General features: G+C 43.0%; 1 protein-coding gene across 2 annotated transcripts; it reads right to left on the reverse strand.

Moving 5' to 3' along the window:
* Positions 1-494: 494 nt before the first annotated feature.
* On the reverse strand, positions 495-11,461 carry cacng8a (calcium channel, voltage-dependent, gamma subunit 8a). 2 transcript variants are annotated; one of them, XM_070846481.1, is made up of 5 exons: positions 11,431-11,461; positions 7,718-7,945; positions 4,081-4,164; positions 1,721-1,861; positions 495-1,351 (listed from the first exon to the last, which is right to left on the reverse strand). In XM_070846481.1, the coding sequence occupies exons 1-5, from the start codon at positions 11,459-11,461 to the stop codon at positions 495-497; spliced, it is 1,341 nt and encodes a 446-aa protein (XP_070702582.1). The 2 variants fall into 2 exon arrangements, with proteins under 2 accessions (XP_070702582.1, XP_070702581.1); XM_070846480.1 differs by having other exon boundaries at positions 7,718-7,969.
* Positions 11,462-16,726: the final 5,265 nt, after the last annotated feature.

Genomic DNA, 16,726 nt, shown 5'->3' on the forward strand with positions numbered 1-16,726 from the left:
TTTTTAAACCAGATTCAGTGCTTTAAATAACTACTGAGCTCCCCTGCTTCCTCAGCAAGGCACTTAACCCCCAACTGCTGGTTGTACTGGGAAGCTCCCAGTTGTGTGTGTGTGTGTGTGTGTGATTTTGTACAACAATGTGAAATGGAGCTGAAATTGAAAGTAAAAAAAGTAAAAATCTCTTGTGATGAAGCCTCCACTGCACCATTGCTGGATAATCGACTCACAAACAAGGCGTTGCAGCTAAAGTCATGACCATTTTAAGGCAGTTGTCATGAATTTGCACGTGTCAGGTGTTTTATGGCTGTTTATGATCCTGGTAGGTGATCATGGCAGCTAGACACCCCAGGCTCTAGGACAGAAACGTTGAAATGTCACCCACACATTTATATAGCCCTACTCTTCCTCACCTTCTGCTCAGATATCTCTAATGTTTGACTAAATTCAGTAACACCTCTCTTTGACTCTCTCTCCCTCCTCTCTGAGGTTTAGTTTTAAACTGGTGTGGTTTTCCTGTTGAGTGTATCTGAGTTGCTATCCCGGTCCCTCTTGGCCGTCAGTCGGTCCAGGGTTCCCACGTTGCCCCTGTCCCTGTCCCTGTCCCTCTCCCTCTCCATGGTGGCCGTAGATATCGGAGGCGCCTGGGCTGGTGTGGTGGCTGATGTGGAGGTGTTAAGCGGTGCTGAATTCTGGGCTACAGCCGCTGCCGCCGCCAAGTTGGACTTGGAGTGAGATGGGAGCGTCCCGCTGCTTATGACCGCTCCTCCTCCTCCGCCACTGCCGCTGGAATCTTTTGGGAAGTAGTTGTGGAGCTGGTAGAGTGTGGCCCGATCCACAGTGCCGTAGAGAGGTGGGGCGCCGCCGCCCAGGCTGCCCAGCTTGGAGTCCCTCGTCAGGGTGTACATGGAGATGTCACCGCCTCCTCCGCTTCCACCGCTGCTGCTGTGGTGCGGGTTGGGAAGAGTGGCCACGGAGAAGGGTGGGGCGGATGGTGGCAGGCTGAAGGTCTTGGAGGCACCGATGGGTGAGGTCTCCTGTGAGTGTGGAGGGTCGGTGGAGCGTGAGCTGGAACGAGAGCGCCGCCTGAAACGGTAGCTTGGCAGTCGCAGCATGGCGTGCGTGGTGCTCTTGAAGAGGTCGGTGCGAGAGCGGCAGCGCAGCTCTTTGTTCTTCTCGATGTAGATGTTGACAGCGAGGACGCCCACCATCTCGGCCAGGATGAAGGACAGGCCGCCGAAGTAGAAGGACCAGCCGTAGGAGTAGTGCCACTTCTTGTCCTCATCTTTCTTAGGAGAGATATCGCTCAGTGCTGCTGAGATATACACGATCACTCCGATGATGTTGCTAAGGCCTGAGGAAATATAAAAGACTTCTAATGTAACTGCTCCTCTGAGACAAATTAACCTGCAGCTTCATTAAATTGTTTTCCTTGCAGGGATACTGGAACTGCCTCCTTTCAATTAGACAGAGAAGAGTAATAAGGAATAATAGAGAGGAAGAGGAATAATATGAAAGTCAATCTCCATATCATACATTAAAACATCTTATTATGCCAGTGTTTGTCTCAGTGTCAGTGTCAGTTTTGAGTGCAATATGGAAGCAGAAAGGCAGTTTCCACCCAAGGTAAAATAAACAATTATCAATTAAACAAGATAATAAACATTATCTCCAAGGTTAAAGAACATAGGTCTCAAAATCCACGGCCGCACTGAAGCCTTACCTGCAGCCACAAAGAGAATCCCTCCGCCGAGAATAATGTTTCTTTTGCTCTTGTAGAAGCCGCTGGAAGCAACACACACTCCACCCAGCAGCAGCAGGATGGCGCTGAGGATGGGGAAGATGCTGGAGGCTCGCACTACACCTGCAGAGGGGCACACTGACAGAAGTCATCCTCTGCCCCTGAAATGTTATTGCTTCTCAACTTGGTCAACTTTCTGTGGACTTTGTTGTGTCTGAGAAATATGACTAAATCTAATCTAATCTAATGTAGTACAATCTTTTAGTCTTTTTTGAGGTTCAACACCGTTTGAGGATGCAATGTTAACAGCCTTGTGACACACAACAAGTGTTACCAAGACGTGCTATAGCTGACACTACAACTTGGCTCTGGAGCAGCAGCTATCTGTTTATATAAGATTTCTCCATAGTATTAGTACATAATGTCTCTTGTGGCTTTGGAGGAGTTTTGTCAGGACTGAGAAAACCTTTAAAATCAGACAGGTGGGGTTCTATGAAAATGCATTATTATGTTTTAGTCACTAGAAATGTGTTTTTGGAGACTAAAATTAACTAGAATTCTACTAAATACAATAACTGAGCCAATAGGTTACACAGTAGATTGGAGCATGATCATTACACGGCTCAACAAGGGGCTAAAATAAGATCTCCATTATTGGTGCATGGAGAATCCACCGTGCTGACTATTAAGCAGCGGCAGCAGGTATGAAGCATGAAATCAATTACGTTTATCCGCAACAAAATGAAATGTTTCTTATCCTTATTGACTCTCAATAAGCAGTTCAGAGCCACTGCCCGCCAACAGGACCTTCAACAGGGCTGCAAAGTGATGCATTACATCACCTAAAGCCCCTCTGCTGTACATCCCTCTGCAGACACCTTAAAACCTACACGCAGTGATAACGTAGAGAGACATAATAGGAGATTAAAATGTTGAATGGCTCCGTCTCTAGCAGGGACACGAGGAACTGCAGTGCCTTCAAGTTTTCAAGGTGACTTCTCAAGCTGTGTTAGCTTTTGTTTGCCTCTGAAGGGACGAAATAATGCTGCAATAAGCATTTATTCATAGAAGCTTCTGTCTCGATCAGTGTTAGCAAATAATTCTATGAATTATGTTTTTAACGGGAAAGGGGACGATGTGGGTTCAGCACAATCTATTGATTGTCTGATATGCAGCTGGTAGGACAGAATACTAAATACTGTGTGGTACTTCCACTGAATAATCAGTCCACTGATTGTCATCTTCTGGATGTATTTGTATTTGTCCTCTTTCATTTGATAGAAGAGGAGCTGAAATGGTCCGTTGGTGAGATGAAGTGATCAACATAAATGTAATCTGTGACTATTTTGATAATCAATGAATGATTTCAGTCATTTTGCAGGCAAAAATAACAAAGGTGCTGGTTCCAGCTTCTCAAATGTAGATAAATTACTTTGCTTTTGTTATAATTGTATATTAATTTTGAGCTTTTGTTTGGACAAAAGAAGCCATTTCAGTTAGTGTATTTGCAGAAATATAATTAAAAGAAGTGTTACACCTCAAAAAGCTTGTTCATAGATTTCGGTGGATTGTGGTGGAGAATGAGGCCATGGACCGATGGAAGAAACTTTACTTTTTGGGGCCAATACTGGTGTTTAAAAGACGTCTTGAAAAAATAGAGTGTTTTTAGTATTTTTCTATCATTAAAACAAGTCGAAAGGACCGCGCAGCCTGTGCAGAGGTGAAAGCTTTCTTGTTCAGTCAAGGCTGAACAGCAAAGGAGACACGGAAATCTAAGATAGCATCGCAGCCTCCTTCACAGAAACAGATATCTTTATATAATATATGGATGGAACATACACTTTGTAAAGCAAAGGGGTGAGGGCTGTACGGAGAGAATTTGCTATCACAATGGAGGCAGGATGTGAAACCTGAATCCTGAGCTGAAAATAATCCATTAGTGAAGGCTGTTCTTTCAATCCATCTGTGAAAAAAAAGCTTTCTGTACACCCCCAGACTCCCAACCCCATGCACCTGGGCATTTAAACACACACACACACACACACACACACTTAACAGACACACACACACACACACACACACTTACACACACCTCCAGGAACGCTTTGCTTGAATCTGACATCCGTGCATCGATGTCCGCCCACCATCCCCTTCTGTCCTTTCTGTATCCGTGTGTAATGGAAACTGTGGTGTGTGTTGAGACGTGTGCATGTGTGTGTGTGCATGTGTGTGTGTGTGTGTGTGTGTGTGTGTGTGTGTGTGTGTGTGTGTGTGTGTGCCAGTACACAGTGCCTGTCTGTGTGCATTTGAAGTTTATTTGTAGATATGCGTGTGTCACTTACGCAGCAGATACTCTGCAGCATCTTGGTCGTAGTCTGCGTCGTCTGGGAAATGATTGATCTGAGAACACACACCTCGCTTCAGGCCTGAAAAAAAAAAACACCAGAGAAGAAGAGGAGGAGAGGATGAGGAAGACAGTAGAAAAAAAGTAGAGATCACAAGGAGCGGAGGAAGATAGGAAAAAGACAGAATGGCAGAAATGATAATAAAAAAAGAAGAGGGAAACGTTAGGCTCAGAGAAAGTGATGGGGGAAGAAGGTGAAAACAAGCATTGGGACAGCCAACACATTTGGAAAGAAAAGTTAAAAATGGTGAGAGAGTGGAGAAGAAAGAGGAAAGATGGGGAGGGAGAGAGATATGTAAGGAAGAGAAGTAATTTGCGATAACAGAGAGAGAGAAGAAGAAGATAACAGATGCACAGACAAGGCAGACGGATGAAGTGATGATGAGAGAGGGAACAAAAGATATGAGAAGTGGAAGAGAGCAAGAAAGATCTGAGCTGTAGGCGTCTCTAAGAAACTAAAGGGCTAAATGCTAAGCTGAGTTAAATGCTTTAAGTCAATAACAGTGTTCGCACGATGACGTTTGGTGGGTTTAGTTTAGCACAGCAACATGCTAACATGTGCTAATTAGCAAGAAACAAAACGTGGGACTGTAGTTTTGAAGGTATTTAGTTGATGAATAAGACAAAAGTTGACCTAATTAGGTTGTCAGATGAAAAGTTAAGAGATCGTAGCTAAAATAATTCATCCTGATGGGAACATGTCTGTACCCACTGTCATTTATCAATCTATCCAATAGTTGTTGAGACATTTCCCACAAAACCCTAAACATCAAGAGGAAAAGTCAGAGAATCACCAAAGTCACTTGGAGTCTTTGTCTTCGGACCATGAAGGTTCTGTCATTAGTATTAGTTCACTTGTAAAGCCAGTAAACTCCCATCATACATCTGCACCTTGATTATATACAGTATATATTATAGATTATAGTTTGACAGAAAGCTTTTCTCCCCTCACTTAGAATAACCTCCAAAAAGACTTGAATCTGAGGGCCTTCACCGATCTGCCATATTTTAAAGATATATATCTATATTATGTTGTGTGTGCTGTCTTGATCTCGATGGGACTAACTTGATTAATGGGTTAATAAAATAGATATTTCTTTCTCGGCCAGTGGTGACTGACTGCCATCACTTTCCCTGGAGGAATCTTGATTACAGTGAGTGAATAACAAGGCACAGGATGTTATTCTAATGATGATTAAATCAAAACCGTCATTCTAACTTGTTTTGATCTTTCAAGACGCCCAAATCAGCTGAAATCAAACCAACAAACATAATCTGTAGTTTTCTTTTAAGCACAGCTGCTATACACCTTCATTTAAATGAATGTGTCTTCTGTTTCGTCCTGTAAATCAAAACAAAAATGCAACTGTATGCTTACATTTCTTATTGAGAGGTAATATGTGTTTTCCTCTTTGTGTATCCCATGGACAAAAGAGGAAAATACAGATCCCACGTTTCTCTTGCGATAAAATGAACGACTTGAAGCAGAAACACTGAAGAGAATATGAAAACGACACCACAGACACACACACGCTTCCACAAACAAAAGCCTGCCAAATAAAACCTGAAGTGAAATCTAATCTTTTCAGGACTGACTGTCACACACTCACGGACATAACGGGACAGAACCGTAAATCTAACAGGACCAGAAGCTGATTTAAGGAGGGAAGACAAACCCACAAACAGCCCAGTGGACAGCAGACTGGGGTGAAAGGGCGGAGCATGTGTCGAACACTTTGGATGATTTCTAAAAAAAAAAAGCTGCCAAGAAGTCAATGTTTTGCAGCATGGGGAAAGACAGGTATCTGACAAGCACCTCACAGCACATCACTATGGGTGACACTATCAGTCTAAACGATAAGAGGTGTTTCCCAACCTGGGGCCTCAAACGGCAACACTTCAGCTCCCCCTTTGGCATCTGATATTAACACACGAGGCACCATTCTGCATCATTATCAGACACTCAGAGCAACAGTGGTTCTTATTCCCAGTGCTGATGTCTAATACTGCCACAGTCATGATAACAACAAAAGAAAATGTGGTTAATGTTCACTTTTGGTTTCACACGGGACACAAATCCTGCTCTCCTGGGACAAAGTCCGGTGTCCAACCCACCTTCCATCTCCACATGTGAGCTTTTTCTTCTATATTACAACTTCACTGCCCTTTAGCGACTCGTCCAGGCACAGATCCTCTCACACAGCTGCTAATCGGTGCCTTGTGCGCCAGTATCTGACGAAGCACCAGACGTTGCCACCCAGTGTCTTTTCATATGAAACAGCTTGCAAAAACTAAGTCTTAAACTCCGTGAACTCATACTGGATGAAACTTTTGAATAAAGAAATGCACCAAATGTTCCTTTCATGTCAGCGGCGCCTGAACACAGAGGAAAACACAGCGAAGTCTAGTGTTCTTGATGCTGCTCTGTTGTTTATGATAATTATACCGCCTCAAAATGAATGTAGTAATTTCCTGGTGTTAAAATGCAACATGTCACACTTTAACTAAAACACAAGAAGCTTTATATTAGATAGCTCAAGCCTTGGAACTTCGTCTCGTATGTGCATGAGACTGTATATAGCCTGTGCATGTATCTGTTTGTCATGTCCTTTTAAACCTGTCTGTCAGCTGCAGCAATGCAGGAGCTGGAGGAACTACTTAATCAGTCACTGAGTGAGTCACCACTCATATCTGAGCTCTGGGGCATTATGATGAGCTTTATGTTGAATGCATAGTAGGAGTGTATATATGTGTATATATATATAAGTGTCTGTGCATGAAATCTAAAGGACAATAGGGGTAGAAATTAGTCAAAGCACAGATCTATATATATATGGACATATGTAAGAACACCTAAATGCACCAAGAGAGTGAACACACACACACACACGTTAGCTTCTCTAACATCTCACTATCATGTTTACAGCATGTCTTCATCACATCATACATTCTGAATAGGCAGCGTCGTGCTGCCACCACCACTTCCGGCTACACCCGACCCTCACCTGCACCTCCCTCCTCTTAGACTCTACCGACCATCTGCACCCTGCACTACAGGCTGCCGCTCGGGTGTCTCCTCATGCTGCAGTAGAGTGAGTTGTAGCTGAATGTAGAGGCCATGTTTAGCACAAGTTTACACAGGATACATCATTTCATTAACTGCATTGTTTGTTTCATTGATTTGTTTGTTCGCTGCAGGTGAAGCGGTGTCTATTTATATACAGTTAAACTGCAACAACAAATATATTTTGCAGGAAACATAATGCAGCCTGGCTTATGTTAAAACAGAGAGATAGATAACAGTAGAGCGATATATCCTACTGGTGTGTGTGTGTGTGTGTGTGTGTGTGTGTGTGTGTGTGAGCAGGAGAACACCTATTTATGTCTTTTCTGATTACACTGATAAGCACACTGACCTCAACAAGACCCTCCAGTGACCAACGCATGAGAAAACACACACACACACACCAACCCCCACTGTATCCAAAGGCTTCCACGGCTTTGAACACACACACACACACACACACACTAACACATTCATAAACACGAGCGTGAGCGTTTACAACCAGCTGTACCTTCCAGGCAGCAGATCCTCCAGAGGCCGGAGTGGGTGAGAGCCCCGGGGTCTTTCTTGTCCTTGTTGTTGGAGTCCTCCTGTGATGAGTTGGCTGTGCTGTTGCAGATGAAGGCGCGGGCGTACAGCCAGTAGTCTGTGCCGATGGCCACCGTCATCAGGGCGAAGGCAGCGAACGCTCCCATGGTGGTCAGCAGCACCTGGATGCCGCGCTCACACCACACCATCGCTGGGCGGGGGAGGAAGCTAATATCTGACAAGGAGACAGAGCGATAAGCACATAGCAGTGCTCATGACTATAGTTTAGTTCAAACTATACCAGGTGACCACAGGTGACAAGAATCCTTCATTGATTCTGAATTTCAAAGTTTCTTATATGTTTGTAATTTTGTTATGTGCTCATGTAGAATTCCCATCACACCCGTCTCACAATCAACTGTATACAGCTTAGCTAAAACACATTGTCCTCTGCTCTGGATGCTCTAGGAGGGGTGGTCCAGAGTATTTAAACGTTTTCGAACAAATTACAAGTCATGGTTCAAGTCCTGCTTTTATTGTAACCATGGATGTTCAAACAATTATAATAAGTCATTATATAATTGTAATTTTGTTCGATGATGATAACTTAATCAGGCCACAGCTACAATTATAAGGAACATCTTCTTTATATGATCTCCACATCGATTTATGGAAATTAATAACAGAGAAATCATTGAAAAGACATTTTGCGTCAGTCAAGTTCAGAGCACTATTTGGTACTAACTGATAACAGATGAAAAGTTTGACACAGTTATAACTAATCTGTGCAATACAGTCACAGTCTCACATGTGTTGTCACTCAGGGGTGGATCTTAGGCATGCACTGAGGTTATGGTGCCCTGCACTCGTCATAGCTGATATTCAGTCCAATGCTAAACTAAATAAACTTGTTAAAATCATATATCTCCATGAAGAAAGTGAACAAACTCAAAATTAAAAACGAGAAGCTAAAAAATGAGACATTTCTGCATTCCACCTGGTTCACAATTCATGTATTGGACTGTCAAATATTTATGCATTAATAGAACCACTGTCCCCCATGGGCAGCTGTGGGTGAGTGGTGGGAGCTGCTGATGGGGCTAAGTCTTTCCATTGCATTCTGGGTGAGCACACTGGAGCGGTTTTTAATCAAAAACAGCGTACACAGCCTGAAGCAGCGAGGAAATGTTGGCAGCAGGCAGCCAGCAGAAGAACAAAATGCCGACCCACTGCATCAACAAAAATATAAAACGACAAATATCGTAACAGCGGAGGGTGGAAGATGGACTGCTGGGAGACATGAGGGAGAAAATCTCCTTTGTAACTCTTCAACTGAGATTCCAAAGAAAATCTAAATAAAGCTGGAAAATGCATTAATTCTTTCAGCAGGTAGTCGTTTCTGAATTCTAACCTTCCTGCCAAAAGCTGGATTTCCAAAAGACTTTAAGAGGTGCTGATATGAGCAAAGTTTACACGTAGGGAAGAAAATTCTTTGGAATTAGTTTGCTGGAAAGATCAGTAGAATAAAGTAACAATAACTTAGAAGCTTAAGTGGAAAGGACACAAGAAAGAGAAGGAAACAGGACGCAGACGTTTACATACATATTAATAAAAATAAGAGGGTGAAAGAGACGAGGGAGGAGTGGATGACGAGACGAGAATAGACAAGTGGAGAGGAGAGGAAAAAGGAAAGAGGAGGGAAGAGACATAAATCAAAGCTGAGGGGTGAACAGCGAGAGGGACGACAAGAGGGGAATCGAGATGCAACACATCTGTTGTGCTTCAGGAGCCATAAATGAAACATCCGAGGAGCGAGGAACAGGTTCCATTTAACTTTTCGGTTCCTCAAAGAGATTTCAACCATTTGAGATATAAAAAAAAAAAAAGGTTTTACAAACGCTGGCGTGAAATGAAAACTCTGTTAGTGTTCTGGAAACACTGGACCACCGTTTCTAAAGGTTAATGTAAACAATCGATCGCACACAGAATATCAATCCCAGAGTGGGCTTTTAAAACTACTTGGCTACTTCAGTGGGCCTGAGGTGCGTTTCCATGGCAACGCAAATCCCAAAATAACAGCGACCACTGGTACTCTGACCCTGGAGCTGACCCGCCTGCTGTAATATGCATAAGGTAAGTCCCGAAAAACTGCAGAAAGACATGAGTGCACTGGGCCAGACAGCCAGTCAGTGGATGCAGCAGTTGTGTGTCAGGAAATAGATTTTCATTTTTTAAACTCGCTGTAATGCACTTACTGCACCACATCTGAGGAAATGAGAAATGTGTGTTGCAGCCAGCTGACTAGTGACAGTTAATCATTTTCCTTTTCGTGGAAGTTGCGTGAGTCTCTAATCTGTTTCCCTGTTTGCAATTTTTCAGATTCTTTAACGATTCGTGGACAGAAATGCTCCAAAACCTAAACCTGGAACGTGTTCGTGTGATGCTAATATGCCAAAATCATTGTGTTGCTCGATTGATTTAAGGAATCCACCGAAGTTTTGTCCTTTATAAAACAACAAAACGTCCCAGCAGTATTGGAAGTGTGATTTTAACAAAGTAATAGGATGGAGGAGGAGGCTTCAACAGCACTTCCTGAAATTTAACTTTTTTTTTTTTCTGCCTGTCTACATGTGCAATCAGAGCTTCAGTCAACACCACAGTGTTAGATTTTAAATATGCTTGAGTGATCAAGTCATCACTTTCATTTTTGCAGCCCAATATCACACGTTGCAGCACAAATGCGCCTCGAGGCAAACAAACAACACAATGAACGTGTCACATTTTCAAAATAAAAACATTTGTGCCAAGCTGGTTCAAGCCAAAGCTATAGTATGAGCCTGTCATGTCAGCAGCACATCAGCCTGCCAACATGGCAGCAGCAGGCCTCCTCCATGTTCACACTGGAGTTTCAGACGCTTCTGATTAAGTACAGCCCTCTGATCAGAGATGGAGATCTTCTCAGTCATCACAACCACAAATCTGCAATTTCAGTCGTTCTTCTGCTTTTTTTTTTTTTTGCACATTGAAACAATCTTTAACGTATTTTTTTTTGTAGATGGTGATGTGGTGAATTGTTTCCACTCTGAATTAAAAACTAAAATATATCAAACCACAGTCAGTTAAATGTGAAAGTAAAGTTTTAACCGCAAACATACACAAACATACTTGTATATAAAAGTAAAGCTCAGTTGGATTAATATTGGTGACAATAACTGGTCGGTCATAAAACCAAGGCTGCTTTTTGCATCAAAAATGCATTTAATGACTACATACTGAAAACTGAATGACATTTCAAGCTGCATGCAGGTAATTTCAGTATTGCAATTTTTTGCAATTATTTTTTCCCACAGCTCGGTGTGTGTGTCAGCGCTCCCTTTAGCCACCTCTGCTCTAAACAGGAGCAAACATTTAGCTTGGTTACACAAACGCCAGCGCAGATTAATCAAAACCACTTGTCTTCTGCATCCAGACCTCTGCCCACATCTGTACTCCTGTGTGTGTGTGTGTGTGTGTGTGTGTGTGTGTGTGTGTGTATGGGTGGTTTCCTGCATGACTCTGTGTAACTGAATGTGTGTGTGTCATGTAGTTGTGTATGCATGCACCTGTGCTTCTGGTTGTTTGCTGTTAGTCCACATGCATGTCTGTGTGTGTGTGTGTGTGAGAGTGTGTGTGAGTGTGTGTGTGTGTGTGTGTTACCTGGGGGCATGTTCCTGCCTTTTGCCTCCATCTCCTCTCCCCCCCGCTGCTGCTGTTCTTCTTCTTCGTCGGTGAAGAGCGCTCCGTAGCCCCGGTCCGAGCCGCCTCCATCCACCGTTTATCCTTCTCTTTCTCTCTCCTTCCCCTTCCCTCGCTCCTCTGCCTCTCCCTCTCTTCTTATCCCTTCTTTCTTCCTCTTTTTCTTCTCCTCCTCCTCTTCTCCCTCTCTTCTCTTGAGCTTGAGCACTCCTTCTCTCCTTTTCAGCGAGCGGGGGATGCTTCACTTGGCGTCCGCTGCTCTCATTGAATTGTCATGGCAGTCATCTTAGCTACTGAGAGAAGGAAGAAAGAGGCGGAGGGGGGTAAAGAGCAGATGAGAGAGAGAGAGAGAGAGAGAGAGTGAAAGACAGGAGGAGAGGGAGAGAAGCAAACGACAGGGAGAAGATGAAGAGGAGAAAAGAAGAGAGTGGAAGAGATGAGAAGATAGAGAAGGGAGGAGAGGGTGTATTCGATTAATGAACGTGACATGAGTCTGAAACCCTCGGATGCTCCTGTGCAGAACCGTCTCCCAAACAAACATGTTTTCTATATGAAAATGACGACATGTCACTGAACAAACTAACAAACAAACATCCGAAACCTGATGCTGACGGAAGAAAACGAGCCCCTTGTCAAACAAGAGAAGCTGGTTTGCCTCCACAGAGAGGGAGAGAGAGATATAAAGCATTAGAAAAGAACAGGCGATGCGAGAGAGCGTGCTCTATTCCATTGCCATGGCAACAGTGAATTCCAAAGTCTATGGTGGAGCTGGCGAGCGTGTATGTGTGGTGTGTATATGTGTTTATGTGTGTGTGTGTGTGTGTGTGTTGGGGGAGTAGAGGGATGGATGTAACAGCTGAGAGGATTTTGCTAAGATTAAAAAATAAAAGTGTGTAAATTCCGTCGGTGCTGCCGGGGAGCCTGGATGTCATACATGACGGATGCAAGCACACACACACTCTAGTCTATGTTGTTCATAGTACATGAGGAATGAACATTCACAGGAGAGAAGACAGACTTGTGAGTCATTAGCACTGTGGTCACAGTGTCTCGGCATGTTTCATCCGTCCAACTTTGTTCCTGTTGGGTGCGACGGCTTAATCACAAGCATTTAGTGCTGTTTCATGCTTCGAAATGCACAATGCAGAAATCTCAAAAGCTGAAAAGATCCAGAGCGCGTAGAGATTAGATGCTTTGCTCAAGGGCATTTCGGCAAAACGGCTGCTTTCCTGCTTGAACTCACATCCCAGAGTTCAACAAGCGGAGTGTTCCTGAAGAGAAAACCCCCGTCAGCACTGACACAGGGTCAGATCTTTCTATTTTCTTTCTTTCTCTCTCTTTTTTTTTTCTATTTGCAAGCTGTTGCCAAAACTGCAGGGCACCCAAAACCCACATGAAAGGAATCAGTAGCAGCACAGCAGGGGATCCCAAGATTTTTCATGTCAACAGCACATCTAGTAGCATTTCTAACCTCAAACCGCTCTTTTAGAGAATCCCAAGGAAAATGACAGCAGCAGTTCTTTGTTCAAATGCCTAAATGGGACAGAAGATAACATTTAACTAACAAAGGACCTCTGGCAAATATGTGAATTATGACTAGTGTCTGTTAGGAGCAAATAATAAACTACTGTGATCATTTTACACAGCTATCAATCTTCACTAAGACGAAGTTCAGCTGGACTAATAGAGTATAACTTAGACAAACATTTCCTCTAATCTTTTCCACGCTATTTTTTAAATCCAAGAACCACATTGTTTTTATGCCATAAGCCAAACTTTAAATCAAAAAATGCAACTGTCCTGAGAGACATAGACAAGTGATATTGTCCTGCTGGTAGAGCTCTCACACCACAGACTCAGCAGCGCCGCTACACATCATAATTTGCCGTTCAGTTTGGAAGATTTGTTGTGTATTTGATCAACTTTTCCCCCAAATTTGTCTGTGCAAGCGGTCTTTACTCACAAATCTTTCCTCACCATGACAAAAAATAGATTAAGACCTGATTCACGAGACTTTACGGACCCTGTTCAGAACAGAACTAATGATAACATGACATACAAACAGGTACTGGACATGTTGACACACAGACCAGGGAATAAACAACTGATAATAACCCACTTGGGTCTCTAGTCTGAGCTGCTGGCGAAAGATTAACAGCAAGAAAGGTGTGACATCTGGATACATTCTCTGCCAGTGCAGCTGCCTCTCCTTTGATGAAATATTAACATTGATGCTCCCGTAGACAAGATTTGGCCAGATTTGAATAGGAATCAGTTTTCACAGTTAAAAAACGATTGTTCACAAGTTCAGACTTAAAAAATGACCTGGTACACAAGCAAAAACGACCAATGATGGGCTTTGACAGCAGAAAATTACATGTTATAAAGCTGAAATAAAACTCTTTCATTTGTCATTTCTTTATGTAAAAGCATGTCCAGCTTATTGGTCTAAATCACAAAGTTCCTATCTCCCTTGTGAATAACACCCTGCAGACTCAGTCATTAACAGGAACTGTTTTCACTCAGCAGAAAGCAATTAATCAAAATTATAGGCAGAAATCAAAGCTTTTTGTGAGCAAGGAGTCCATCCAGAGAAAACTGTGCACATTAACGCTGGCTGAGACTCTTCAACACCTCCACCCCCACCAGAGAATAATACGACGACATTTAGTGTCATTTGCATGATTTTTGGCTGCCGAAACACTTTAAACTTTCAAAAAGTCCTCGATATTGTGCCAAAGTGTGAAGTTTGCTCGTGTCGTATTTAAACATACCCTTTGCTTGGGACCCACACTCGGAGAAAAAGCACTGATGTACCATCTGTGATGTCACCCTCAGGTTTCTAAAGAAGATTGAATTTTGGTTTCCTGCTCAGGGATGAGCCTGGAGGGATGAGCGAGCACCACAGCGTCACAGGCTGACACTCGTGTCAATGAAACAATCACGCTCCTTAACATCTAAGCACATCGCCCTAAAACCTTGCCATCTTTTAAGCCGACAGCATTTCTAACTAGAAGCTAGATTTTCTAAAAATTAAAGCATGGGCATGGATGACTTTGCCAGTTCCACAATCAGCTATTTACACAGTATTTCAAGCCACATTCACAGTGAGTATGTGTAGCTACAGACAGGCCATCGCTAACCTTAATCCAACCTTGTTAAATTGATGTTGACAGCTGATAGGCTGACGGCAGCCTTGCTTTTTGACAAATATCTCAATCCTGTCACAAAGTACTGACGTTTTTTTTTTTTACTATAATGAATTCTGACAAATCTCAGATGAGCCAGACTCAAGACTTCAACATTTCATGTTCCTGTAGAACCTGCAGACAAAATCCTCTCAAATTTTGTAATTATAACAGTAAGTTAGTGAGTTAATGTGCACGCAGACTCCAGTTCTAGCAGTTTATGTCAAATAGGACATTTGGCAGTTAATTATAGGAAAGCTTTACTTCATATCAAACATAATAGGACAGAAAAATATTTTTATTCAGTGAGTTTTGTCTCAATCTGAGGTTTATTGGATGACGTCCCACCTAGTGGACACTAGAGGAACTTGTGCTGGAAACAGATCAGCGGTGCATTCAGCATTGGTATGATAGCTGTTTGGTGTCCCTTGAAAGCCAAAGGGCCCCCCCGGGACGGCCTGTAATCACTGACAACAAACAAAACAAAAACAGAAACTCAGACATTGTTAGTTTGTGCTCAGAATCCGCCCCAAACAGACCTGCTTTTCAGGCTGACGGTGTGGATTATGAGGAAGGTTCCCACAGCACAACATGGAACAAACACACGCTAGAAGGGCTTGCCAGTGGCAGCACAGATGCCCGATTCAGAGAATAAAAGTTCAAGGACAAATCAGCCATGCTCTGCATCATGAATGCAGCGACGGTATGAATCCTGCTGTGAATACAGAGCAGCGGCAGAACATGGATGTGGTGTGGGAGCATTGGTGAAGATTATGAGGGCTGTCTGCCCAACTGTTTCCACCAGATGCTGGAACTGTCTCCATTTTCATATCATTTCACCATCAAAAACCAAAGAGGGATCAGAGGCATGATGGGATGAGTGGAGCTGTGTGAAAAGAGTTAAACTAGAGGACTGTAAATATGAACAAAATGTCTGTCTGCAGGAAAATGTTGAAACATTTCACTTTCTCAGATGATGTTTGTGTGTTTATTTTTAGAATATACAGTTCTACGTTATATTAACGACTTAAATATGAAACCATTTTACAACATACAGGCTTTTATAGGAACATTTTAGAGTAGTATTAAGTCACAGATGCACGCGAGAATAAAATAAAAAATAATTCTATATTATGTTATTATTTGTTGTTCAGCTAAATGTTCACAGAAATATCAAAGTAAAGCTGATGTTGAGAAGAAAAGTGAAACTTTTTCTATTTTTTTGCTTTTTGCTGATGAATCAAATATATTGATATTGTGCACAAACACCTGCTGGAGCGAAGGGAAACTTGAGAGGGAGGAAGCAGCAATGTTCAATACTCCGACAGAGGAATCTAAATGCAGACCTCTGCTGGAGCTCCTACACATGCTATAAGACAGACTGTTCTCTGGCAAAGGGCACAAACAAAGGAGAGAACAAATGATCAGCCTCACGGTGTGATGGTATAACTCATGATTATCAGTACTGATCACACATTTCACTCATATATTGATACATAGTCATCACTCATATACATGGAACATCTGTGGTAATAAGTTTATAGTGTATATGTGATGTTTTATCTCCTGTTCCAACACCTTGGTATGATTTGGCATCCTTGAATCTTACATGTACAAAACGTCTTCACACACACACACACACACACACACACACACACACACACACACACACGGATCTTCTTCGTTTGTCCAACAATGTGCAGCTTTGCTTGAATGCAGCAGGTTTCAAAATGCACACAAACGCAAAGCGGTCGTTCCCAGATGATCAGATCAGGAGCACAATGTGTCCATGGACCCTTCATGTGCCGCGCTGCGCTCCTCTCCGGCTCCGGACACACGCGCACAGCTCCGCCTGACGCGCTGTCATGTCGGTAAAAGCGTGAAATGCAGCGGTGGGATGTCGGTGATGTGGTTAATAAATGTCTGGATCAGGTGTAAGCTTACCTTTGCGAGAGCAACTTTTGCAGCCGGTGCTGATGCAGGTGGCGGCGAGAGAGAGAGAGAGAAGGAGGGAGAGAGAGGGAGGGAGAGAGAGCATGTCAGAGCTGGATGTGTGTGTGTTTTCTGTG

The sequence above is a fragment of the Pempheris klunzingeri genome, chromosome 16 (genome assembly GCF_042242105.1).
Source record: "Pempheris klunzingeri isolate RE-2024b chromosome 16, fPemKlu1.hap1, whole genome shotgun sequence".
NCBI classification, from domain to species: domain Eukaryota; kingdom Metazoa; phylum Chordata; class Actinopteri; order Acropomatiformes; family Pempheridae; genus Pempheris; species Pempheris klunzingeri.

Excerpts from the sequence above, each read along its gene's own strand:
- cacng8a (XM_070846480.1), bottom strand. The coding sequence starts at position 11,461 with ATGGAGGCAAAAGGCAGGAACATGCCCCCAG. Across the intron at positions 7,970-11,430 it reads AGGCAGGAACATGCCCCCAG|ATATTAGCTTCCTCCCCCGC; the intron begins GTAACACACACA and ends TCTCCTTGTCAG. Across the intron at positions 1,862-4,080 it reads TGCTGCAGAGTATCTGCTGC|GTGTAGTGCGAGCCTCCAGC; the intron begins GTAAGTGACACA and ends GCCCCTCTGCAG.